Below are 26,910 nucleotides of genomic sequence, written 5' to 3' on the forward strand. Positions count from 1 at the left end.
AACCCTTGAAAATATCAATATTCCTGAAGAGGTACTTGAAAAGTGCTTGAATTATTGAAAGACAATGTATCTATGAAATAAGCATTTAAAATCATTTGATTCAGATCAGGACTTCAGAGCGTGTATTGCAAATCATTTGATTTAGGTCTGGACTTCGAAGCGCATATCGCGAATCATTTGATTTAGATCGGCACTTTGGAGCGCGTATCGCGAATCATTTGATTTAGATCGGCACTTCGGAGCGCGTATCGCGAATCATTTGATTTAGATCGGCACTTCGGAGCGCGTATCGCGAATCATTTGAATTAGATCGGCACTTCGGAGCGCGTATCGCGAATCATTTGATTTAGATCGGCACTTCGGAGCGCGTATCGCGAATCATTTGATTTAGATCGGCACTTCGGAGCGCGTATCGCGAATCATTTGATTTAGATCGGCACTTCGGAGCGCGTATCGCGAATCATTTGATTTAGATCGGGACTTCGGAGCGCGTATCGCGAATCATTTGATTTAGATCGGGACTTCGGAGCGCATATCGCGAATCATTTGATTTAGATCAGGACTTCCAATCGCAAGTCATTTGATTTAGATTGGAGCTTCGGAGCAGGTTCATGAATCATTTTTCAAATTGAATGATTTGTCGTGACCTGAAATGATACTTCGCGAATCATTATTCAGATTGGGACTTTGGTGCGGGACTTTGACTTAGATCAGAACTTAACGTATCGCAAATCATTTGATTCAGATCGAACTTCATTGCGCATACCGCAAATAATTTGATTTAGATCAGGACTCCAAATCACTAATCATTTGATTTAGATTGGGACTTCAGAGCGGGTTTGTGAATCATTTCGCGACTTGAATGATTTGCGATTTGCGCTCCGAGTCGTGACCTGACATAATAGTTCGCAAATCGTTATTCAGATCGGGACTTCGGAGCAGGTTCCCAAATGGAAATTTATTTTACAGTTTCTGTACGAATTTTCTTTTTTTTTTTTTTTTTTTTTTTTTTTTTACCCATCTCACTTTTTTTCCCCATCGTCCTTCATCTAAGTTTAACAAATATGTTGCATCATTATTTATCTAAGTTTAACAAATATGCATTACAGGTATTTACAGATATGTAATGATGCGTAGATTTATCTTAAATTGTCCTAATGTAGGCCAGTAGCTTAATGCATATCTGCTTCAACCAGTCCATGATCTCTAAAGAGTATTTTTTTCAACCAAAATCTGTATAGTGAACTTCCTCCTTCTGTGCTGCAGATCACATTCACTAAAACATTTGTACAACACTATGCCTTCATCATGAAGACCCTCATGAAGAGTCACGAGTCGGACACCATGTCCAACCGCATCGTTCACATCAGCGTGCAGCTTTTCAGTAATGAAGAGCTGGCGAGACACGTCACAGAGGAGTGCCAGTTACTGGACATCATGGTCACTGTGCTCCTCTACATGATGGAGAGCTGCCTTATCAAGAGCGAACTGCAAGGTAACAAAAAAGTGTAAAAATGGCTTTCTACTATCTTGCTTATTTTAGGCAGCGTGTATAGCATTCAAATTTATTGGATGGCTGGCTACAAAATGTCTTCAATCTGTCACAGATGAGGAGAATAATCGTCACGTGGTGGTGAACTGTGGTGAAGCTCTACTGAAGAATAACACCTACTGGCCTTTAGTTAGTGATTTTATTAATATCCTCTCGCACCAAAGTGTGGCCAAGCGCTTCCTGGAGGATCATTCTCTGCTGCTGCTCTGGATGAGTTTCGTCTCCTTCTTTCAAGGTCAATAAGTGAAAGGAAATCCTGCAGTCATAGTTTTTGTTTCAAAGTCTGTACTGTTTGTTTTTTTTTTTTTTTTTTTTTTTTTTTTTTTTCCCTCACTCCTATGAATAGCAAATGCGAATGAATTAGTGTTTACTTAATTAAGCAATGAGTTAGGAGAGGCTATGCTTTATGGCACTATCATAATGCTATCAATATTGTGACTGACTGTACTTACAATATAGCATGGCCTTGAATGCCTTTTTTAAATGTTAACTACATAAAAAGGATCCAGGACTGTTCATTTGGAAAGGTCATTTTGGTTTTGTTAATTAAAATGAAAGAACTCTCAATGTAGGTTATGTTATTTTAAAACTTGATCTGAGTGAGTCAATAATTCACTCTGATGTTAATGGATTTTCTCTCTGTACCTTTTGCTGTGTTAGGAATGAATCTTAATAAGAGAGAGCTGAATGAGCATGTGGAGTTTGAGTCTCAGACGTATTATGCAGCGTTTGCAGCTGAGCTGGAGGCCTGTGCTCAGCCCATGTGGGGTCTCCTCACACACTGCAAAGTCAAAGTGAGGCTACAATCATCTCAACATGCATTACACTCCAGCACCATTTTATTTTTGAAATTCTCTCATTAAGATGCTGCATACAGTACAGAGTTCTATTTTAGTGTTTAATCATGTATTATTGCAGGTTTGTGTCTTTTAGAATTGTTGTTGTAGTACATTCAAATAAAAGACATTTTTGCATTAAAAATCCACACAGTAGAATGTGGGAGAAAAAAACTAAAGTCTTGAGATGTTAAACTTATTTTACCTTGAGCATCTTGTTTTTAGAGCACTGAGTCATGTGCAAGATGCTGCAAAAGACATACGTAAACACTTGCTAGTAGCTAGTGCATGTTTAAATTAAAATATAATGGAAAGCAGCGCAGTGGAGTTCAAAATCGCATTCTGTGTGCACAAGCCCTTATTAGTGGTTTGTGTATGAGCTAAACATGTTGTGTGTTGTTAGGAGACCCAAGAGTACACTAAGACAGTGGTGCGGTACTGTCTGGAAACTCTTCAGATGTGGTTTGATGCCATTGGGTTTGTAGATGAGGTACGGTCTTGATGTCTACACTGTCAGATTATGTCTTATAAATGTGGAGCTGGTGAGTAACCCCACTCTCTCACTCTCTCTCTCTCTTTCTGTCACAGCCTGCCCTCAACCAGCTGACCTTTCATTTACCTCTCCATAGATACTATGCCATGTTCCTCAGCAAGGTGAGCTTGAAGCACAATCTGACATACTCCAAAATCCTTACAGTAGTGGTGTTTCTGAATCAATCAGCATTGTTAAACAAATCGGTTGAGTGAATAATTCAATGTCTCATTCATAAAGACAGTCACTTGTCACTCCTACTTGTAAAACTGTGGAAGAGTCATTAAAAAATCAGTGACAGTTAATCAATGATGTATTGATCTTTTTCTCTCAGGGAAGAGCTGCTGTAGAGTCAGATTTTAAATGAGGTCCAGCAGATGGTCTGTTTTAAGCCTTTATTTTATGAGCGTGATTATAAACTGAGCTGTTTTTCATTGTTTTACAGGGAGTGAAGTGTCAAGGTCTGGATTTGGACAGTTTGCTTCCTGATCAGGAGATGCTTATGAAGATCATGGTTCACCCTCTTCAGATACAGGTAATACACAATGAAGGTGAATAAAGACAAGAACTAATCAACTGAAAATGAGAACATTAATCAGTACATCACCAAAATGTAAATTTTGTCAGCGTTTGTTCACCATCATGTCGAAGATCAGACAAATTCTTATTGTTGTCAGTTACCAGTGCTGGCCAGACTACAGATATATTAGGAACATAGCAGATATGGCTTGTATGCTAAATTTCAAGTTTTCTAAGGGTATATGAAAGTCATCCCACTACAGAAGAGATCTTCAAATCTTCTTTTTAGGTGACACCTAAAAAGAAATTAAGCAACCTGTTATCAATTTAATAATTCACACATAAAAATGGAAATAAGTAGGGGTGTAACGGTACATAAACATGACGGTTCGTCACGGTTCGGTATGATTTCAGTATAGCAGGGGAAAAACCTAAACATCTTTATTTTTTTATTTTATTAAACTGGTTTACTGAACAAGTTGCTCTTTCTTTAAATAAATTCAGTTATAACTACAATTTTCTTAGTGATAAAAATCTACCTTAGCTTGTGCTTTAAACTATAGGGAGCCCTTTTACATTATTATAAGGTTACAGTTAGTGTTGGGAGATATGCTAATATCGTCCTATCATCAGCCTGTGAGATCGCCGATACACAACATTATCGTGCTGATTTATTTAAAAAAGCTAATTTTGAAAGCGAAAGTGAAACGGAAAAAACAGTGTGCATAAGAAAGCAATTGCACGCTTTTGCGAGCGTCAGCACCCGCACGCAATCACAAATCACACGCTTCCCACCCTTAAAACCCACTCCTGCTCAATGTGATTTGTGCACCCTATAGAAATTTAAATGATTTGCGACGCGGCCCCCGGAGCTGATCGCAGCCACTCTGGTGAATGCTCGTTTATACCAGCCACGTCGTGGCAAGTTTCTAAAGCTCCCCAGAAGCGGCTCTCCGCACTGCATCGCTAAAATTAGGTGCCTAGTCTATTTTTGATGGATGATGATAATAATAATAATCGTCCTATTATCTTCAAAGGCATCAGTAACAGGCGATATCTCTGACTATCGTCTGTCAGCACAACCCTAGTTACAATCAACAATAGAGCCCAAACTTAAATTTATTTACTATTTTAAATAATCAACACTCAACTCAAAAAAAAAAAAAAAATTGTATGCAAACATGTTAATTGCTCATAATGCAGTTTTTACCTTAACTTACATTAAATTATTAACATTAAATTATAAAATTTATATTTGTTGTGGCTGTTGTGTTATATTCAGTTACACAGTGGCTGTCATAACTTGTTTCATAACAGATTAATAATTTAAACATGAAAAAATGAAGGCATCACTAAAAGGTAAAGTAAAATATGAGTATATAGTTTAATATTTTGCAAAATGCTCTTTTCTTCACTTAGTTTTTCTAGCGAACTTACAAGCTGTGGACACTAATGACTTGCCTGAGATAAATAAACTGCTACGTCACATTTTGTTTACAAGCTGTTTTCGTAAATGCTTGTGTTTATACCAGCCGTGCTGTGGCACATTTCTAAGAAAGCGTCCTGGAAGCGGCTCTCTGAGGCATTTATTCAGCCATCTGTCATGCCACATCAAAGACTGTCAAAACGCCATTTACTGTTTGAATTTTCTGGGAAAAAATGCTGTATTTGTTTGGCATGTGTACTGAACATTTTCGGTGCGAATATGTGTACTATTATACCCCTAGAAATAAGTGAATAATTTTAAATTAATAGATGTTTAAAACTGTAGTTGAATAAAATATTAAATAGTTTCTACATTTAAAATAGGGGTGTGACGAGACACTTATCCTACGAGACGAGACACGAGACTGGGTTCACGAGAACGAGACGAGACGAGATTTTACACTTTTCTTAAGAAATCCTCAGTGATGAAATATATAGGTATAATAGTCTTTCATTCAACTGAAAAAGCCAAAATGCAAAAAAAATGAAGGTGCATTTTGAACTTTAAGAAATTAAACTTCCGTTTTAATGAATTATATGCAGTAATACACAACATTTAAACAAGAGCTTCACGATTCTGGATAAATTAAGAATCCCAGCTGTTTTTAATAAATTGGAGATCACGATTCTCTCACGATTCTGGAGAAAAAAAAGATTAGAAAATTAAACAAAATAACTTAATTTACTAGTGGTTCTGACAAACTGTTCGTTGCTTAAGTCTTTTAAAAATATATATTCATTTAAACAAAACAAAACAAAACAAAAAAAAACATTCAATGAAGGAGTCAGTGTCTCACTTCATTAAGACTTGTTTAACTATTGAAATCTCCTGAATGAATGATTCAATGACATACTTTTTTTTTTTTTTTTTAAGCGAGCAGTTGGCGCCACCTCCTGGCGGAAGAGGATAAGCGTTACTATACATACAAATGTTAAGAGTTTCGTTTTGATCGCTACTGTAGAAAATAAGTGTTGATACCCAAACTGTACACTTTTTTTATCCCAGTACTTCTGTTATTTAAATGTCTGTAACACAGAAATAATGATTATGATGTGGTTGAAAAGACTGTTTGTGTTGCTCTTTCTGCGTTCACATTTACCCCGACCCTGAATCATTAACATGGGCAGCGACAAAACGTGCTTCTCACGCTCCACTGACACTCGCGATGTGAAACAGTCCTAATAGACTTAGCTACATCGTTGTCATTCAGGAATAAGATCTCGTGCCACGAGATCTCGTCACATCCCTATTTAAAAATAAATTGACATTTCAAACTATGTCATTTATGTCTTAAAAAGTAGTTAAATAAAACAGCAAAACAGGAAATTTGCCAACTGTCTTTTTTCATTTTGTCAAATGCTTTTTTTAATCTATTCAAATGTAGTTGGACAGTTCACTTGTGGTGCCCCCTGACACAAAGTACAATTGGTTCTTGTTACAGAGCATTTAACGTTTTGAATTGAACACCTCGACATTCTGCAGAGCACGTGAAACCCAAAAATATATGTTACATGGATAAAAGAAAATCTGTATTGTATTTATGTGCTCTGCCCTCTGATGCTCTTCATAATGTAATACAGTGTTTTTGTTTTGGATCTAGGTGCTAAAATATTGCAGTCCATACACAAGGCTTAATTTAGTCCGTTAATGCTGCTGAAGCAGAGGACATTGTGTTGTGTAATGTTGCAGCCGCTTGTCATAAATCTTCACTGATGTCTCGCGTTTCACTTCTGGCATGTGACGATGTCAGGTGACAGTGTTATTAAGTTAATGCTCCAGTGTGTGATAAGCAGACGGGACCCGTATGTTGATCTGTGTGTGTGTTTGTCTGTGTTTGTGCAGGCTAGCCTGTCTGAGATCCATAGTAACATGTGGGTGAGAAATGGGCTGCAGATTAAAGGTCAGGCCATGACTTATGTCCAGTCTCACTTCTGTAACTCCATGATTGACCCAGACATCTACCTCCTACAGGTAACACGCCAACACTCTCACTCTCGCCCGCTCACCTAATACATCTGTACTAAAATATGTGTTCATCCAGGGTCCATAGGTATTTGCCACTCCTGATTTTATTTTAATTATTTGCCACATCATGCAGTTTTTTTGGCTTAATGTGATAAACCTTTCTTAGTTAATTTTCCTCTGAGTTAAAACTTGTTACAAGACACACAGGATAAAGCAGTAAATTTTCTTCAGTAGACAGTTTGATCTGAATCTTCACATCTTCATTGAGGGTCAAGGCAGTCGTTATAATCTGTTTTAACCATTACTGGCTATTTGAGCCAAAAGCCCATTGCTACTAATATTTAGCACTTTCTGAGTGTTAATGGATCCTGAATGTTTCCTCCTGAGACGTTAGTAATTTATCTTCAGCACAGTCATTAGGCAGCCATATTAAATTGGATTTTGATGGACTTATTTCAGTCTATTTTTTGGTCTTCAGGTGTGTGCGTCTAGACTGGATCCAGATTACTTCATTTCCTCAGTGTTTGAGAGGTACGATGACTTTACTATCTTGGATTGTGTTTCACACTCAGTGACGGATCCTAAAGGCTTTGTGTTTATGTCAGGTTCAAGGTGGTGGATTTGCTGACGATGGCATCTCAACATCAGAACGCAGTGCTGGACTCGGAGCAGGAGAGACCCATGCTGGAGGGAGCGCTGACCTTCCTGGTCATACTGTGCAGTCTCAGAATACACTTAGGTGCATATCATCTCAGTAATGGTGAAAAATGAACCTCAGTAATATTATGACATCAAACAAAAGATTTATTAATAAAACATGCTACTCTTGATTGGTGAATTCTTACAGCCTTAGAATGTGACTGTTTTAGAGTGTTAAATATGGTTGCATTTACGCATAGTTTGGTTATAATTCAGAACTATTAAAATGAATGGGACTCACACCTGCATTTGGAAAGCATGTTCTATAAATGTTCTGTGTGAATCGAAACACTTTAGAAAGCTAGTTGTCTTTCACATCATACAGTGCGGTAGCACAAGCTTGTCTCATATGTATTGGTTTTTTTTTTTTTTTTTCTTTTTCTTTTTTTCCTCCGGAAACTCGGAGATCGAGGTATTAACTTCATGTCTTTCTCTCTTTGTGTATTCATTGCAGGAATGTCTGATGATGAGATCTTGAGAGCGGAGATGGTGTCGCAGTTGTGTATGAATGATCGTACCCACAGTTCCCTGCTAGATCTTGTATCCTTTCTCCATAAAAACATGATGTACTTACAGGAAGTTCAACAAGTGCTCTGCTGTGATTGTGTTTTTGTAAGCATTAGTACAGCTTGTCAAGTTGTCCTCGATTTTGTATCATGAGAATCAAATTATCCATTTCTCTCTCTTTTGGTTAAGAGCTAATTAAATTGTAAACACAAAAATACTGTAACCTTTTCCAGAAAGAACCCCAGTCTAAAAAAAAAAAAAAACACTTTTATGAAACCGAGCACATTTATTATAATATGATGCAGCTATGTAAAGAAGCTAAAGGATGCACGTACAAGCTAAAATTACATTGGAGAGACGTGCTATTGCACATTTCACACGTTTCATAAAAGTGGTTTCTTAATAGCCACAGAAAGTTGAAACCTAAATTACGACAAATATTTTCACAACCACACAAGCCTTCCTGTATAGCCAATGTTAAATTGTTTAATATTAATCACATCATGGGCTTAATATAATGTGGGCTTAAATTGAATATTTTGATCACATTCATTGGAGTTTGATGATTGTCCTTGACTGTGGTTGAAGATCCCGGAGAATCCGAACCCTAAGAGCGGAGTGGTGCCGGGCAGCTGTAGTTTTGAGGAGATGCTGTCTGCTGTAGCTGATTTTAAAGCCCCGGTGTTTGAGCCCGGAGGATCTATGCAGCAGGGCATGTACACGCCTAAAGGTGACACATGTTATTATTTTGCCTTATAGATTATGATAGGCTATTTTTTTCTGTATATTTATTGTTTTTGAATGTTGAGTGTACCTGTACCTCTCCTTACCTCCAGATGGCATTGTGACTCCATGAGTGTAGCGTTCCACACATTTCTCTGCATTAGGACAGAAGCATCTGCTTGCTAGCAGTCGTTGTGTCCTTGTTTCTGTTACCTGTTACAGAGCATGGCTAAACATATTTCTGTACATTTAAAGGAGAAGTCCACTTCCTGAACAAAAATGTACAGATAATGTACTTACCCCCTTGTCATCCAAGATGTTCATGTCTTTCTTTCTTCAATCGTAAGGAAATTGTTTTTTGAGGAAAACATTTCAGCATTTTTTCTCCATATAATGGACTGATATGGTGCCCCGAGTTTGAACTTCCAAAATGCAGTTTAAATGCAGCTTCAAATGATCCCAGCCGAGGAGGAAGGGTCTTATCTAGCGAAATGATCGGTCAATTTCATTAAAAAAATACAATTTAAATACTTCGCTCAAACGCTCGTCTTGTCTTGCTCTCCCTGAACTCTGTGTATTCTGCCTCAAGACAGTTAGGGTATATTAAAAAAAAATCTTATTTTCTCCCTGAACTTCAAAAATCACTTCAGAATCATCCTACATCGCTGCAGAAGTACCGACCCAGTCTTTGCAAAGTGAACATACAAAAAAGATCAAACAGATTTTGAATTTGAGGGAGAACATGAGATGGGAATTTTCTACATACACTAATGACGTCATGAACTGGAAAAACAGTTCAGGCAGAGTAAGACAAGACGAGCGTTTGACATTAAAAAAGTATATAAATTTTATTATTTTTTATGAAAATAACCCATTGTTACGCTAGATAAGTCCCTTCTTCCTCGGCTGGGATTGTTCACATCCGCATTTGGGATAGTTCGAACTCGGGGCACCGTATCAGTCCATTATATGGAGAAAAATCCTGAAATGTTTACCTCAAAAAAACATAATTTCTTTGCGACTGAAGAATGAAAGACATGAACATCTTGGATGACAAGGGGGTGAGTAAATTATCTGTACATTTTTGTTCTGGAAGTGGACTTCTCCTTTAAAACTGAGCTATCTTAGATTCTTAATATATAGCCATTTTATTATCTGGGGTCAGTAAGAGTTTTAAGGTTTTTTATTTTATTTTTTTTTTTTACAAATGATATCTCTTGTTCACCAAGGCTGCATTTATTTGTTCAAAATACAGTAATATTGTGAAATGTTATTGCAGTTTTATATAGCATTTTTTGTTTCAAATGTAATTTGTTTCTGTGGTGTCAATGCTGAATTTATAGCAGTCATTCTATTAGTAGCAGTCAAAATCATTCTGAATTGCTGATTTTTGTTCATTTTTGACATGTATTTCATAGTCTGGTCACTGTGGTGCAAGTGTGGTGTTATTTAATGACATGAGTTTAGGTAATACATGTCAACTAAATATCAGGATATTTTCATGGTTGATTGATTCATTCAAAAAGTGAAATCAAGGTTTATACAATATTTTAGTATTCAATGAGTTTGCACTGGTGTTCTGCTCATTTTCTAAAACATTTTTTGTGTATAATTAAGACTGTAATATTTAGTTGACTTCCAGAACAAAAATTTACAGATAATGTACTCACCCCGTTGTCATCCAAGATGTTCATGTCTTTGTTTCTTCAGTTGTAAAGAAATAGTTTTTTGAGGAAAACATTTCATGAATTATCTCCATATAGTGGAGGTAAGACCCTTCTTGCTCGGCTGGGATTATTTAGAGCCCTTTAAAACTGCATTTTGGAGTTCAAACTCACGGGCACCATAGTAGTCCGCTATATGGAGATGATGCCTGAAATGTTTTCCTTAAAAAACATAATTTCTTTACGACTGAAGAAAGAAAGACATGAACATGATTTTGAATGATGATGGGGTGGTGAGTACATTATCTGTAAATTTTTGTTCTGGAAGTGAACCACTCCTTTAAGCTTATTGCTCAGCTCTCACCACATGATGGCAGACTGAGGCTGTTTCAAAATGATTTTTTTTGTTTCATAACACCCTGCATTTATTTTCTGTGTGTTTTCCAGCGGATGTCTGGGAGAAAGAGTTTGACCCTATAATGGTGATTTTACGCACAGTATACCGCAGAGATGTGCAGTCGGCCATGGATCGATACGCAGCATTGTGAGTTTCTGAAATCCTACAGACCTCCTCCTTATTTTACCATTCACTTTATCATTTAAACACTATACATCTTCCATTTCAGTTTCTGAAAAATGAGAATCCTTCAGGTGCAGTCTATAAATGCATGCAAATATGGCACAGTTTATACAAAACATATATTCAGTGTGGTTTGAAACTTTGTAAATATTAGGGTAGAGGCAACACAGACTTTTCCTGTTCCTACATAAGGTATAAATGGACTGATGTAGGCAGTCTTAAAGGAGGAAATTAGACTCTAGGAATTGTTTAATACAGTAATGTTGGGAAACACCTGCTGTAAAACATTCTGAGGTGGAACCTCTCTGAGATGTGGTCATTGATCATCCTGAAGCCCAACCGAGGGGAAAAAAAAAAACTCACCCATGGAACCTTAAATTGCTCGATTTTGTATGCTGTTGACCTTGAGTTTGAGGGTCGCTGTGTGATAGAGGGAATTATCTTCAGGGTCACTACTTTCCTTGTTCTGAGGAAGGTGTTCGTGAAGGGACTTACACCAGAAATGGGTTTTCCCAATTAGAATCATGTCACGGAGAATCAATACATCACACCTCAAATACAGATTCCCTTTCCAACCGCAGCTTTTATAAACATTTCCTGTTCATCTCAGCCCCATGAGGGTTTTCCATATTTATGGCAGTAAAAAATATCTTCCGTGGTTCCAAAACAGAAGTTTTAAGCTTGTTATTCTTTTGAATATTCTTCTTCCAACATTTATTTGTTTATATGAGTTTTACTTATTTCGCCATTTTGCTACAGGCTTGATTTACGTGGTTTATCTATTTATTTTTTTTTATCAGCGTGAAACTGTGAGTGAATACTTCTTCCTTTTCTTTTTTTTTTTTTTTTTTTTTTTTTTTTTATGAATGTTTTTAGTGCTAAAAATCATTTCAATATCCAGACTGGGATTTTATCCATTATAAAACATGGGCATTATAACACTCATCAATAGTCTGCATTGCTTGTAGTTGCAGCCAAAAAAGTTTAAAAATGGAAACCATTTTTGTTTGTCATGTTGACTTTAAAAGCATATTTCAGTCTCTGTAAATTCAGTGAGCTGGTTAAATTGTAGTTTTGCGATAGCTGCAAGATCAACATGAAATCTGTGAGTGTTTATATGAGAGATGTTGTGTAAGTGGTTTTCAGTAGTACGTGACATTGGCCGTGTCAGTTTGTGAATATGTTTTGGTTGTGCTTGTGTCCGGCTGCTGGATGATGGATTACCTGTCAAGAGGACAAAATACTTTATATCCCACGTTCCTTTCAATGCTAATGGAGTCAATGAAGTCTTTAAAGCAGGGCAACTGTGTTCAAGTCTGATAAAGCTAGAGTATTTCTCAAGCACACGTATTGTTTGCAGTTGCATACATTTGTATTTTATCAGCTGCATTTATGTCTTCTGTGGCTTTACCTCCATAATATCAGCTGTGTATTTTGATGTGGTTTATACATGTCTGTTTTTCAACTAATAGAACTGTTCTTAGTCTCTAATTCTGTGAATCACTGGAATCATGCTCTTACATTGTATGTCATACTGTACTTTAGGGTGTGTTTACACTTTGGTCCAGACCAAAAAGGAAAATGGTACATTTGGTCCTGATCTGCTTAACGTTCGCACTGGGATTTTTGACAGCGATTTTTGACAGCATAGTGATATGTTGGCTTAAATGACTTATATTTCATGATGGAACTCACTGAACACTCCAAACAAAAAGAAAAGGTGCGTTCGACTTAAAACGGCGCTGCGGGTGTATGACATCAATATACGCATTCACTAATTGTTCTGCTCAGCGCCGCTTTAAGTCGAATACACCTAATGCCGTCTGCTGGACTAAGTGTGCACATTATTGTGTGCATATGATTTTATTTTCATTACCTGCAAACTCACAAAGAGCTCATATTAGGCACTTTGCCTCCACATTTGCCCTCTACTCATTTTGTTTTGGATACACCGCTTGTTCCCTTCGTGAAATCATGTCACATAGCATCGCATCTTGTCATTACTTCTTGTTTTTGGATCATATCATCAGCACATGTTGTTGATGTTACTGTTGGTGTCACTCAGACACTGTATTTCATTTGACAGCTACTGAAGAGTGGAAGATGTTCAGTGAGTAAGGTCATAAATATTATGATAGTTTTATTACCCATTGATAAATATCATATGGAAAAGAGCAGCTAGGACAGTCTGCTAAACATCTTGTGTGTTCAATGGCTTTAGAATCATATGGCTTTAGTGTCTTTTATGGTCATTAATGTGAGTAAAGCAGGACAGAACTGTCATTTTGGTATATAATATTATACATTTCAAATGCTGTTTAATGTTGTGATTCAGTGATAAATACCAAGAAGATGTTTTTTATATTTTTAATATTAGCATGGGAACAGGCTAAAGCCACATTGTTTAATGATTATGTAACAAGTTTTTTTTTTTTTTTTTTTTTTTTTTTTTGTAGTTTGAAACAGTCAGGCATTCATACAGGGAACCCCTGGCCACCCTATAAGGAGAGGACCCCTCTGCACCCCTGCTATAAAGGACTGGTGCGCCTTTTGCACTGCAAAACCCTACATATTGTCATCTTTACACTGCTTTATAAGGTGAAACTCATCATGGAATAAAACATGGTTAATTTTACAGAATGGTTGAACTTCAGTTTAATGGCTTTACCGTTTGCGTAATTTTATGAGTAGATGTCTGGTCATTTATTGAAATTAAATGAATTATTTTCCCAATGTCTTTTCACCACTGATAACTGTTAACTGTTGTCATGTTTGTATAGATCTGGATGGATCATCAGAACATGTCTGAACATGTGTTGTGTATGGTGCTGTATCTGATAGAACTTGGGCTTGATAATCAGGTTCATGATGACAAAGTGGAAGAGGTAAGCATCTTTTTCCCCAAATAAATGATATTAAAACATATTTGAAAAATTATTTTTTATATAAATAAACTTGTGTGTATATATATATATATAATATGTATATGTGTGTGTATGTGTATATATATATATATATATATATATATATATATATATATATATATGTATATATGTGTATATATGTGTATATATGTGTATATATGTGTATATATGTGTATATATGTGTATATATGTGTATATATGTATATATATGTATGTGTGTATATATATATATATATATATATATATATATATATATATATATGTATGTATATATATATATATATATATATATATATATAAAATATTTGTTTATTGTACAGTGAAAGATTGCTATAGTATTTTTTTTTTTTAATTTAACATTTTTTTAACAACAACAACTATTATGATGATGATGATTATTATTATTATTATTATTATTATTATTATTATTATTATTATTATTATTATTATTATTTAGCCAACTGTTAATCAAATGGTTGTCTAAATTGTGCAGCCCTACTGACAAGTAAAAAGAAAATGTTTGCTGTACATTTGCAATTTTCATTAGTTTACTTGACCCCCCCAAAAGCCCCAAGTTCCAGTCTGATTGGCTGGCTCCAGCACAACGTCCATGGGTTTTAGTTTCCCTGGAAACAAAGTAGTATCCCAACATACTCAACTCATCTACCAGCCGACACTGTAATTACCCTATTAGTGCTTGACTAATTAAATCGGGGTTCATCCAGTGTTAGAACAGAACACTATCTGACTAGATTATTTGTGGCAGCTGAAACACAAGCTTTTGAAGGATTCCAGACTATTATTGTTGTTTTGTCCATCTTGCTGAGATGTTTTTGTCTCACTCTGTTGTAGGAGCCCTGTATTGAGGAGCACTGCCATGACAGCTGGTTCCCAGGCACCAGTCTGCTGTCGAACCTCCATCACGTCATCAACTTTGTGCGGGTTCGAGTGCCAGAGACTGCACCTGAGGTGGAAAGGAAGAGAGAGAGGGAGAGAGAGCGTGAAACTCCTCCCAGCACCAGCTCTGAGAGCACCACTTTTGGACAGGTGAGCCAGACACTGTCGGCTTTCCAAAGTCATCTGACTCAAGGGGTTTGTAGACAAGGGTCACTGATCTTTGTGTGCTGTTGTGTTGATGACATCACTCTCATTTCACAGAGTTCCAGAAGGCTGACAGGAAATTGGAGAGAGGTAGAGGGATTTGGGAATGATTTTAAACTGGTGTGAAATGATTTCTAGAATTCTGTTTTGGATAACCAAGTATGTAATGGTTTGAATTAGAAAGACTGCACTTGTTTTGTTTTTTAGACATGCTTTTGAAATGTTCATAGACCTGTTGCTCGTTTCTTGTCATTAACATTTCCAGTAATTGTACTGACACAAGTAAGTGGGTCTGTGACAAGTTAGGAAAATGGGGATACAATACATACCTTAAAATAGATGTGCAAAGAAATTTAATTTTGTACTCTTTTCTAATATTTGCAAAAACCTTTATATTCATTAAAAATGTCAAGTGCTGTAAACAAGTAACAATAACATTAACAACTTTAATACACAAGTGTGAACATCTGATCGTGATGTTATGCTGCAAAAAAAGGCTTATCTTAGTTAGTATTTTTATCTTGTTTCTAGTCAAAATATCTAAAAACTAAATTAAGTGCAATTTGCTTTGTACTACCATTGACCCAATTACAAATAAGTGCACAGGAAATGGAGCACTGGTCATAATGTACCTTGTGGTGCATTAAGTTGTGTTGTGTGGGAGGTTTTGCTTTTTTTTTTTTTTTTTTTTTTTTTTTTTTTTTTGGTTTATGCATTGATCTGTCCCGTTTTCTCCTGCTTGGTTTGTTTGAAGTGTTCACAATATGTTTTAGCTAGAGATGAGTGTTATGAGTGTCAAGTTATGAGAGGAAGTTGGCTTTAACTGCATGCGTTTCTAGTGATGTATAGTGATATAATGAGTCTTGAGCCCAGCGGTCAGCGGTTCAGTGCTCATCATTAAATATTCATCCGCTTCAGTGAGATCGGCATGCTAATTAAACACACTATGGACAACTGACACTTTCCATAAGGGTTAGTTCTCTGTACGTGCAAAGAAATTGTCCTTTATTATATTGATTCCAGAATATGTTCTGCCAGTCATGGGTCAGAAATGTCACAAATGCATTTAAACTAGAGTTAAGCAGTTCTGTTTTTATGACCAATGTCAGGTCTAACCTTGAGCTTCACTTAGAAGTCCTTCTGTGATCTTATTTCCTGTCCTTCCGTTTCCCTCGTTGAGCAGCTAATGTCACTTGCCTAATAACTGTTTCTTATGAGACACAAAGTGCTCTTCCTCTGTTGCTGCTTACTGGTTCAGGAAGCCGAATCCTCGTTTGAGTCGCATACAGATTTCAGGACATGGATTTGCCTTATGGGACTGAACACGCAGAATGCATTTTCGCAATTGTTTTTTGATGTAAACATCCACTGGCCTGAGTCTTGTGTTATTCCATGTGAACAGCCCCTAAAGACTGTAGAGTGTAATTGTTTAAATCTATTAATACTAAGGAGAAGTGACTCTGCAGTCTCTTTAAAGTAATACATCAAAAACCCTTATCCTATAGATGTAAAACAGGAAGTGAGACTGAGAACTTTGTATCATTGCTATAGAGACACATACTGGTCAAGAGTTGTACAGTATGAATGATGATAAATCTACTATAAAAAAGATAGATCTGATCTTCAAATTCTGATTAGATGAGCCACATTTAAAATGTTTGTAAAATGTTGATAGCAGATCTTATATTAATGGAAATTCTTTTTACTATTATGCGTTCTGCGTAGACGCATTATGCGTAGTAAATGTGCTAAAACATGCTAACCACCTAGAACATCATAGAAATCATGTCATCAGTCTGTCATTCATTAACCCAAACATCTGTCAGTCATCTATTTATCAATTTGTCATCCATCGCTCTGTCTGTCTGTTACCTGTCTTTCTATCAATGTATCTGTCCATCAACTGTCTGCCTGTCATTCATCTATTCATCTGTCAATCTGTTTGTCTGTCAACTATCTATGAAACTGTATATCTGTCTGTCATCTGTGTTTCTGTCTGTCATATATATATATCAATCTGTCTGTCATCTGTCAATCTATCAGTCTTTCTGTCTATCATCTGTCTGTCAGTCTATTAGTCTGTCTGTCGTCTGTCTATCAATTAGTCTCTGTCAGTCATCTGTCTATCAATCTTTCATCTGTCTATCATCTCTCTATCAATCTGTTTGTCTGTCTGTCTGTCATTTGTCTATCAATCTTCCATCTGTCTGTTTGTCTGTCTGTCATCTATCAATCTATTACGGTGCTTTCACACTAGCACTTTTGGTGCACACCCGGGTTAGACTAACATCAGATTTGGTGCATTTGGATGATGTGAACGCTGTCTTCTGAGCTCAGGTGCACACCCGTGAACCGTACCGGAATCTGCTTAAAAAGGGTGGTCTGGGGTACGCTTCATGTGAATTCTGGTACAGTTCGTTGTTGATATTACCGCAATCGTATCTCATTTCTGTTTAGTGTTCTTCAAGTGTTCTATAGAGCAACTGCAGTACATTCGTAAGACTGAAGCTTTGGAAACAAAACCAACGGCTCACAAATATAATACATAAAAGTGAAGAGAGAAATGTTATGCATTTTGCTGCTTTCTCTTGTGCCATTGTTACTAAGCTATAACAGCTGCTGGATTGATGACACAATCAATCATACTGCAGTTTGGACCCACATAAAATAATATGAACGCTGTCCAGTGGGGGCAGGTGGAGCGGGGAGCAATCAAACTCTGATTCGGACCAAGCAGTCGAACCAAGTGTGAAAGCACCCTTAGCCTCTCTGTCTGTCTGTCCAACTTTTTAAAAATCTAGTTATAAATATTACTACACGTTCTCATTATAACTATCAGTAAATGTTTACTACTAATAATGAATAAACTTATTATTTAATAATAAATTTAGTAAATATCCTTTTATCACGTTGCACTTAACATCATTTTATATAAGAAGTTGGCCCTTTAGGACAGTGTGTACACACAGTCTGTGATGTACAGATCGTTAATGGCTGGTCTATGTGGTAATACAGTACATTAGGCATTACATCCAAATGCTCCTCTATCATTCATCGACGTCAAATATGTAAGTAGTAGCAACTTCACATGGCTGCTCAGTCTAATGTTAACCTAGAAAAATGTGCACTGTTGAAGCATCTGTGCGGAGTGTGAAAGCTGAATAGTAGTGCACTTACTGCGTGACAGATGGAGGCGCCGGTGCGGTCACTTGCTTTTAAAATAAGAAGTCTTTTTTGTTCATACAGATAAGAGTGATAAATCTTTCGAATCTGTAAAGACTCTACGTTTATTTGGGTGCACTCACAGTAGTAAAACATTGTGCTTTTGTAAAATAATGAAAGCAAACAGGATGCGCTTTTTGCCATGTCGGTCTCTGACCTTGAACGTGTCAAAAAGATTTTTACAGAAAATTGTGTCGCTGACTTCTTCTCTTAAGCCCAAAACAAAGAAAGCACATAATCATTACTTCTGCTGTTGTGTTGTGGCAAGCTTTATGCGTGCACCTGAGCGCTTATAGGCTATTTAGGCAATTAAAGGCTCATTTTTATGATTTAAATGGTTTATTAATAAACATACGATTAGTCGACTAATGCTTAAAATGTATGACTTCTAGTCGACCAGAAAAATCTTTAGTCGAGGGCTGCACTAGATTTAACACCCAGACTCAACCTCGAGTGGGTTATTGCTTTAATACATGCATGTGAATTACTTGCTATGACAAAACAAATCTACTCAATGTAACAGTGAGTGTGCTGTTGGCGTGCTTGTAGACATAAAGCTTGCTGCAAGCATCAATTATGAGGCATATTTTTTCTGTCTGCTGATTCTCTGTCTGATTTCTCCTCAGAACCTGCGTGAGGCTCAGGTGTTCAGTCTAGTGGCGGAGCGCAGAAGGAAGTTTCAGGAGATCATAAACCGTAGTAACCACGAGGCCAGTCAGGCAGTGCGGCCCAAGTCCTCGTCCTCTCGCTGGCTGCCACCCGGCTCACCTCCACAGCTGGTGACCGAGATACTGGAGATCCGTGAGAGCATGCTGTCACTCCTGGTCAAACTGCACCAGAAACTGTCTGCCAAACAGAACTCTCTGTCTCTGAGTTGGTTGGCCGAGGTGGATCCGGCCCATCACGCGCACGGAGATGGGTTAACAGCCATAGAAAGAATCCTGGCCAAAGCTGCCGCCCGTAGCCGGCACAGCAAAAGGTGCCTACAGGAAATCTGTGGGAAAGTGTGTCCACCCATACCACCCAAGAAGAACAGTCCTGGAGATAAGAAGAGTATGGACAAGGAGGAAAGGTGTGTGTTCACTGTTTCATTTGCAGCCTTTTTCAGAACCTTAAAATGAAGCATGCTCTTTTATGTTTGCATGGTGATCGATGTCTTTCAGTTTATGAGCTGTTGTGAAGTCTCTATCTTTAATTCTTCAATACTATTTACAATGATGGAATGAGTAGTAAACCAACCATAGCACCTCTGATTATGGTACAGATGCCTCCTGCAAAACAAGTCAAACCACATCCTGCAAACCAAGCCAACTATAGTATGCACACTGTGTCTGGAGGTTACCATAGCAACTTTGCTCAAAGCAGTATTAAAGGACTGCTCATTTGTTTGTCTGTGACATTGTCAGCTGGAAACTGTTGAAGCGTGTCGTTCTTGTCTGTATTAGTTTATGCCCCTCTATTAAGTGTCTGCTCCTCCCATCCAAATAACAAAGGAGAGAGATGGACCGTTACACAATGTTCTCATCTAACTGAGGTTGCCAGATATTTCTAAGGCTTTGTCGCATAATTTGCTGTATTGAACTTATTAGGTTAGTTTTTTAGGGTAATTTAGATTTTAGTGTTTGACAACTATTAAATTTGGCTATATTTTCTTGCTGAAGGGCACAGGTAGCTATAAGACCATTATTATAATGGGTTTTTGTGAAGATTGTTTTAAGTTCACTTAAATTACAAGTCTAATAAATGTTAAATTGAAAGCTCTCAATTATACTGTAATGTTGAATGGCTATAGTCAATGGTTAAATATTAGGAAAAAATTAACAGAAACATCAGTTGGTATCAGTAATACTTGCCTTCAGTCATAAAAAAACATGGCATTAAACAAATATCAAAAATATACTTTCTTTACGTTTCTACATTCATTTACACAATGGCACAAAATCACTTTTATGGACTTTCACATTAAATGTACCCTCCTGGTGGAATGACCTGCCCAACGAACAGCTGATTCCTTAGCCGTCTTCAGGAATCGGCTAAAAACGCATCTCTTCCATCTTTATTTGACCCTCTAACTCTAGCACTCTCTATTCTAATTCTATTCCTTATATATATATATATATATATATATATATATATATATATATATATATATAAGGAATAGAAAAGCCCTTTTAGACTTAAACTCATTTACTTAATACTTGTTTTCTTATTTAAAAAAAAAAAAGGCCTCTAACACTAGCTTGCTTTTTTTTTTTCTTTTTTTTTTATTCCATCTGTTTCCTTATTATTTATTATATAATACTAATTAAAATAAAAAAATAAATAAAAAAACTGCGTTAGGCTAACTGATTATTATTATTATATATATTTTTTTTAAACTGAACATTGAAATAGAAAATGATTGTTTATTTATTTTTTTAGGATTTGATACTCTAAATATAAAACTAAAACTGCCAGTGGGTGGTGGCAAGTCTTAATGAGTGAATCATTCAGTCATTCATTCAACTGATTTGTTCAAAAAGAAACCCATTTAGAAACTAAGCAAGTGACTGTTTTTGTTAATGGGTCCAAATCATTGGCTCACTCGGTTAGTTTTGCTCAGAGCTGTTTTTGTTGTTGAAATTAAGCCAAAGCAGATAGTACTTGCAATATTGTGTCTAAAATGTAACAATATTAACCTCCTGTTTATTGAACTCATGCCTAAAATCAGTATCACATTTGCAGTCATGCACTTATTTAGGGAAAATGGCACTTTTGCACTCACAGATTTGTCTAATACATATGGCATAGCCCTATCCAGAAGTATTTTTGTCCTGATATTATGTTCATGTTTAGCAGCAATTGCATGCAGTGTTTATCACCATCATATTGGTTAACTGAAAAATATCATGAAAGCACAAGAAATTTCAGTTGGTCCATCCCTAATTAATGAGCATTTCCATTGTACTTAATGATTGTCTGAGAACGAATACATGTCCATCTTCAAAATTTGATGGAGTAAATGATTATCATTTCAGCACCATTTGATTCTAACCCATCATTCATACCCTTCGAAAATGGACATTTTATAATTAACAGCTAATAATGATGCTAATAATTTCTGTTTTGACATCTGCAGGCGTCAAAGGGCCAGAGAGAGACAGCAGAAGCTGCTGGCGGAGTTTGCCTCCAGGCAGAAGAGCTTCATGGAGACTGCCATGGATGTTGGTGAGCTTGAACATGAGCTGAAGTTGTTTGCTGACCTTTATGAAACACGTCTGATGAGTCTCTCCCGCGGTTAATTAGCAGATGATCAGTTTCATGTTTATTTGACTGATTTTCATTTTGACATGTGTCTGATGTAAAAACACTACATACATTTTTAATCGTGCATGTTTTAAGTCGGTGTTTCCACCTTATCTTTGAGTCTGTCTGTGGCTGTTGTTCTGTATGTATCTGAGATGTGCAAAACCCAGCCCAGACGTGGGGGGCATTTATATGAGATTTGTTCTTGCATTAAAAAATAGCTAAGGAATGGATTTGAATGCAGAAGTCTCAACATTTTAAATATGCAGAGTTTAGAATTTGGCATAAGGTCTGTTTAAATAAATCAAAATAGCTCATACAGAAAGTGCTACCTTGGTGTCAAATGGTAATACCATATTACTTGGATATATTGCCTTGATTTGATTTTTCAAGTACATTAATGAATATCATTATAGCTTCACCTATGAGCAATAATCTCTTTTCAGACGAATTTGTGTTTTTTAATTATACACAGTGTAGTATTTTTAACTATGTATTCAGTTACATTTTGCAGTCCATTACTACACCATTTTGTAGTATATAAGACGTGGTAAACTTGCAGAAGTCCTTGAAGGCTGAAGCTGTGGGCTGTGGGCTGTAATCTTGCTTTCTGAATGAAGGTGACTCAAATTACCTTCGCTCTGCCCTTCACGCTCCCTCAGGCCTTTTTAGCTTTAGTGAGTGATTCTCAGGGGCTGTATTGTTGTGCTTCAGGGCCGTTCTGCTGTAAGCTGGTCACCAAGATCAAGAGAGAATACAGTGACACCGTTTAAGACATGAGTGATGACGGTTTAATATAAACCTTAATATAATATCTCAGTCAACATCATATCCTACACGTGACCATCCATGTGCTGCCCATGGGATGGTCTCTTTCTGCATTGTAGCTACTAGGGATAGATTATGAAAATTTGCCAGAACTTTGATACCAATATATTAGATTTAACAATACCAATGTCAGTAGTACTGTCAGGTATGAAAGAGACCATCTTTGTATGTTTAAGAAAATTATAGAGCGTTGCAGTTATTAGTGAATTTCATTTTTAGAGCAATAGTGGTGCACCAGAATGTTTTTTTTTTTTACTGAAAAACTAAAAGCGAAAATTTAAGTTTTCGTTTAGCGGAAACTGAAAATAAAGTTTATTGAACTCTATTAATCACGTTTAATTAATCAACACTCAAAAGAGAGTTTAGACTTTTAAAAAAGTATAAATTGCACAAAGGTAGTTTTTATACTAACTACTTAATGATATAATCATGTTTCTGCTTCAAATTGTTGTTGAAATGCAAGCATTTGAACAGTGGCTGTAATCAAAAACACGACAGATTTATTTAAACATACATTGTTTACAAGCTCTTTTATATTGATGCCTTTCTGCAGTTGAAGCACAGATTGAGCGATTACGTGTAACGGTACATTTCAGTCATTTGTACTATATCGTCTGATGTTCATTTCATGTTTATTTCATTCAATAACTAGTATAAAAGAGGAACACGTGATCGGTTCACATTGCTTTGCATTGTCACTTGAACAGTGATCTGTCACACTACATTAAAGTGTGTCAAAGCAACATAAAGCTTATTGTGAATATTGGTTGGCAGGAGTGCTAAAAATAATGTTTTTCTACTGAAAATAACAGAGAATAAAAGCTCAGTCTTGGGATTTTAAGAATAGAGATTGATTTAACTGAAGGTTTGTTAAAAATGAGAAATTGGTATTGTCAGACCAGCCCTAGCATCCACACAGCTGTTCAGCTGTTGTAGTTTATGTGTGCAAAATAGATACTGACACATTATTGAACCATTGGAGAAGGGCTATTTTAGTGATTTCAGCCCTTCAAAACTGTTTTGGCCGGAATATTTTCGGTTGCCAAAATACTATAGAGCAAGGCTATTTGAATAAGGATCATATCTGATCTGTTTAGAGAAAGAGGATTTGTCTTTGTTGTTCACCAGAAGTCAAAAGCAAATGCTAAAGTGACATTGAGATTTGCCTGGAATATTAGCTTCAGACACCCATGCCTGATGTCCCCGCTGACATTGAGCGGTGTCTGTATTATAGATGTGCGTGTGCCTGCGATTGTCAGAATAAAACATTCTCTTGAGCTCTGATGTACAGGCTCCATTTGTTTTCCAGATTTGAATCAAAGGTCACTTTGGACATGAATATTTGCTCTGGAATTCTAATGAGATAAATTGGGCCAGCATTTTGAGCATCTGTGCATATGGTAATGAATCTCAGAGCAGTACTGGATGAGGTTAAGGATAGAGAGAGTGAAAGGGCAGTGAAAACAGAGGTTCAGTTGATGCCTGATCAAAAATCAAATCAGCTCAATGCAGTCTTAGTTAAAGTAAATTTGAGAGCTCACAATATAGTCTCACATAGCCAATGCCATTTCTGTCTGCATCAAGTTGACTTTGAATTTTATTTCAAACAAGAAACACACAATTTCTGAAACTTTGCATTTGCTTGCAAAACTGTTTTTGGTACTGAAAATAATAGCCCTTTTACTACCCTGAGCAATACACTAATTGAAATTAAACTCTTTTTGTAATTTTTAGTTTTGTTTAATAGTGCGTAGGATAATAATTCAGCGTCCTAAATCTCTGAGTTCACACATTGATTTTTATTGCTATGAAAATGTCTCCTCTGTTAATTAAGATGTATTTGCTGCTTAATTGCTGTGTGGTAATTGCTTTATTTGTTGGTAATCTAGTGGTCTGCTTCATTAATTTCGTTTGCTGTGTAATAAGAGCTTGACTGGTGTGTTGACTGGCAGACGTCTGTATTAACGCTCGAGTTTGAACCATGAAACTGCTGCATTTGTGTGTTTTTGATGAACTTCTGGATAAAAACAGGTAGATGGATTTAAACTAAATTGTGATTGAAATTAACAAAAAATAGTTTGACCATCATGATATCTGAAATGTTAGCCTGTTTTGCTGTGTAGAAATGTCATGAATTGTCTGCATATGAGGACTAGTTGTCATAGCATCTCGCAATGTTGTGTTGAGTTAGGACAGGTGTGTTGGAGGGCAGCAGTACGAGGCATGCCGCCTCAGGCAAACACCGTCACATTAACTTTCTAACACAAACCTTTCATTTCCCCATAGACTTCCCTTTTTCTGTCTGTGCCCCTTAAGCTATAAATCAATCCAAACGCATGCTGACATTTACAAAGAGCCTGTTTGCTCTGAAATTGAACATGTTCTTTAACATTTAGGAGTGATTTAGAAAAGGTAATTAATTCCCAGGAATATGTCAGTAGGGAGTAGCAGATATCAGCAGTGTTTGTGACTGTGATGGAAAATATATTACATTTTGCATTGCTCATTACAATAAGTAACTAAATGCAGTACGTCCCTATTTTTTTTTACTTGTGTCTTGACTGACAATATACTCCAGAGTGTTGGGTGGAGGTGGGTGGAGGTGTGTGTGTGTGTGTGTGTGTGTGTGTGTGTGTGTGTGTGTGTGTGTTTAAATAACACTGGAAGTGTTTGTTTTTGTCCTGTGGTCACATGTGGTTGACACATGGAGTCTGGGAGGTCACCTGTAGGAGAAATAAAAGCTAGAAATGTAAAGACAGCAGATGCTGTGTTTTGATATAATCACAAACTTTTAGGTGCATGAACAGTTTTAGGATATTGTGTTTAGATACTGACAGCAAAATATTTTGCTCATTTCACACATGCCATACGAAAACAGGGTTCACACTACATTAGCTCTGTTGTTACTGCTTTTAATGCATGACCGCCTGAACCTCCATTAACTGTTTGTAAAATTAAACCAAGAGAGGGCAAAAAACTAATTCAGATCCACATTATATAACTAATTAGTTTTTGCCAATCTACTGCACTCATAATTCATTTTCTTTTATTGGATTTTTATACCCGTCTTCCCTAACTCTCATGCTTGGCTTCTCTCTTTGCTTTGTTTTTGTGTAAAACACTAAACCCTTACAAAAAGTACTAGTGATGCAGTGGAATGCCATGGTAATGAATGATAGCCATCAAGGTTGTTATTGTAGTTTTGCTTTTTTACATTCGTTTTATTTTAATATCGTTTTGAAATTTGCAATAAAATTTTGTTTTGTTTTTATTAGTTTCATTAATAATTTTGTTAGTTTTAGTTTTTATTTTGTAAGCACGTCTATTTCGTTTTTATATAGTTTAGTTGGTTTCATTTTAAATCACTTCCAGAGCACAGACCAACGACTTATTTAACCTAATGATGCAAAATTAAAGCATGCTGAGCTTGATTGGGGGTAAAAGTATACAAGCAGTCAAGCATTTTTAATCCATAAATCTACACAAGTTGCACCTACATAATCATAATTAAAAGCAGTAAATGTGTGTTATAATATTTAATTAAAAAATAAATTAGTTCATATTGGATATTTTATCTTATTTAACCATAATCATGATACTGTAACTATCATGTCTTGCTTACTTTCCCACAAACATTCGATTCGCAGCGTTGCGCACTGTTTGATTTCGTGCTGCAGCTGAAGTGAATGACAGCTTATTACGGAGCGCTCATTGCTCGCTTTCTGTAGCCTATATAACTTTTTTTTTTTTTTAAATACGTTTTAGAACGTATACACTGCAGAGACAATCACATTTAGGCAATAAGGCATATTTAAATGCTCTTTTCATTTATGAAGAGTTATAAGCGTTCTGTTCAAAACAGATTGAGAACATAATTATTACGAAAAAGGTTATTTATTTTTGATAATTATTAATTTATTTCAGTTAGTTTTTTAGTAACTGTTGTTAGTTTCGTTTTGTTTTAGTTTTTCATTTATTTTGTTATTTTTATTTTATTTCAGTTTACGAAAATGTTTTTTTGACCAATAGTTTTCGTTTACGAAAATAACCTTGATAGCCATGTACATGTATAAAGGTACTGTATCTGTTGAATTCAATGGTACCAGCTTCAAACTCTGCTGGACTCTCTATAGTTCTGGTGAACAGTCAATGTCTACACAATTTAAACTGAATATTATTGAACGCCTAGGGAAAGTATCTCTCATGGTCGATCCAAATTGATTTTCATCTGTGCTGAGTTTTCTTGCTGCCTAGTGATTTGTTTTTCAACACTTTTCATTATCGAATGAAATAGAATTATTTATAATCAACATTTCTCTCAACTCGTTCTATCATTGTTTTTTTTTTCTTAACGCTAGAACATTTTGCAGGGCATTTTGGGATTGCCGTCTGACTTGCATTACAGAATTTGCTCAAAGCAAAGTTTCTCACAAGGCATAATTTTGGAACAGCTTTCATACCTTTAGTGGCTTAAAATGCTTAAAATA

General features: G+C 36.2%; 1 protein-coding gene across 4 annotated transcripts in view; it reads left to right on the plus strand.

The window, feature by feature from the left end:
• ubr3 (ubiquitin protein ligase E3 component n-recognin 3) overlaps positions 1-26,910 on the plus strand; it is a 66,318-nt gene that overhangs the window by 13,029 nt on the left and 26,379 nt on the right. For 2 of the 4 annotated variants that reach the window (XM_051118933.1, XM_051118935.1), the window contains exons 8-25: positions 1,267-1,495; positions 1,608-1,787; positions 2,213-2,346; positions 2,792-2,878; positions 2,977-3,042; positions 3,366-3,455; positions 6,768-6,896; positions 7,369-7,421; positions 7,496-7,629; positions 8,044-8,129; positions 8,685-8,826; positions 10,931-11,027; positions 13,520-13,661; positions 13,844-13,948; positions 14,840-15,034; positions 15,146-15,178; positions 18,937-19,382; positions 21,429-21,517. In XM_051118933.1, the coding sequence (XP_050974890.1) occupies positions 1,267-1,495; positions 1,608-1,787; positions 2,213-2,346; positions 2,792-2,878; positions 2,977-3,042; positions 3,366-3,455; positions 6,768-6,896; positions 7,369-7,421; positions 7,496-7,629; positions 8,044-8,129; positions 8,685-8,826; positions 10,931-11,027; positions 13,520-13,661; positions 13,844-13,948; positions 14,840-15,034; positions 15,146-15,178; positions 18,937-19,382; positions 21,429-21,517 (2,437 nt within the window). The remainder of the gene's footprint in view (positions 1-1,266; positions 1,496-1,607; positions 1,788-2,212; positions 2,347-2,791; positions 2,879-2,976; positions 3,043-3,365; positions 3,456-6,767; positions 6,897-7,368; positions 7,422-7,495; positions 7,630-8,043; positions 8,130-8,684; positions 8,827-10,930; positions 11,028-13,519; positions 13,662-13,843; positions 13,949-14,839; positions 15,035-15,145; positions 15,179-18,936; positions 19,383-21,428; positions 21,518-26,910) is intronic. The other 2 variants (XM_051118934.1, XM_051118936.1) reach the window with 1 other exon arrangement.

The sequence above is a fragment of the Labeo rohita genome, chromosome 9, assembly GCF_022985175.1.
Source record: "Labeo rohita strain BAU-BD-2019 chromosome 9, IGBB_LRoh.1.0, whole genome shotgun sequence".
Taxonomy (NCBI): domain Eukaryota; kingdom Metazoa; phylum Chordata; class Actinopteri; order Cypriniformes; family Cyprinidae; genus Labeo; species Labeo rohita.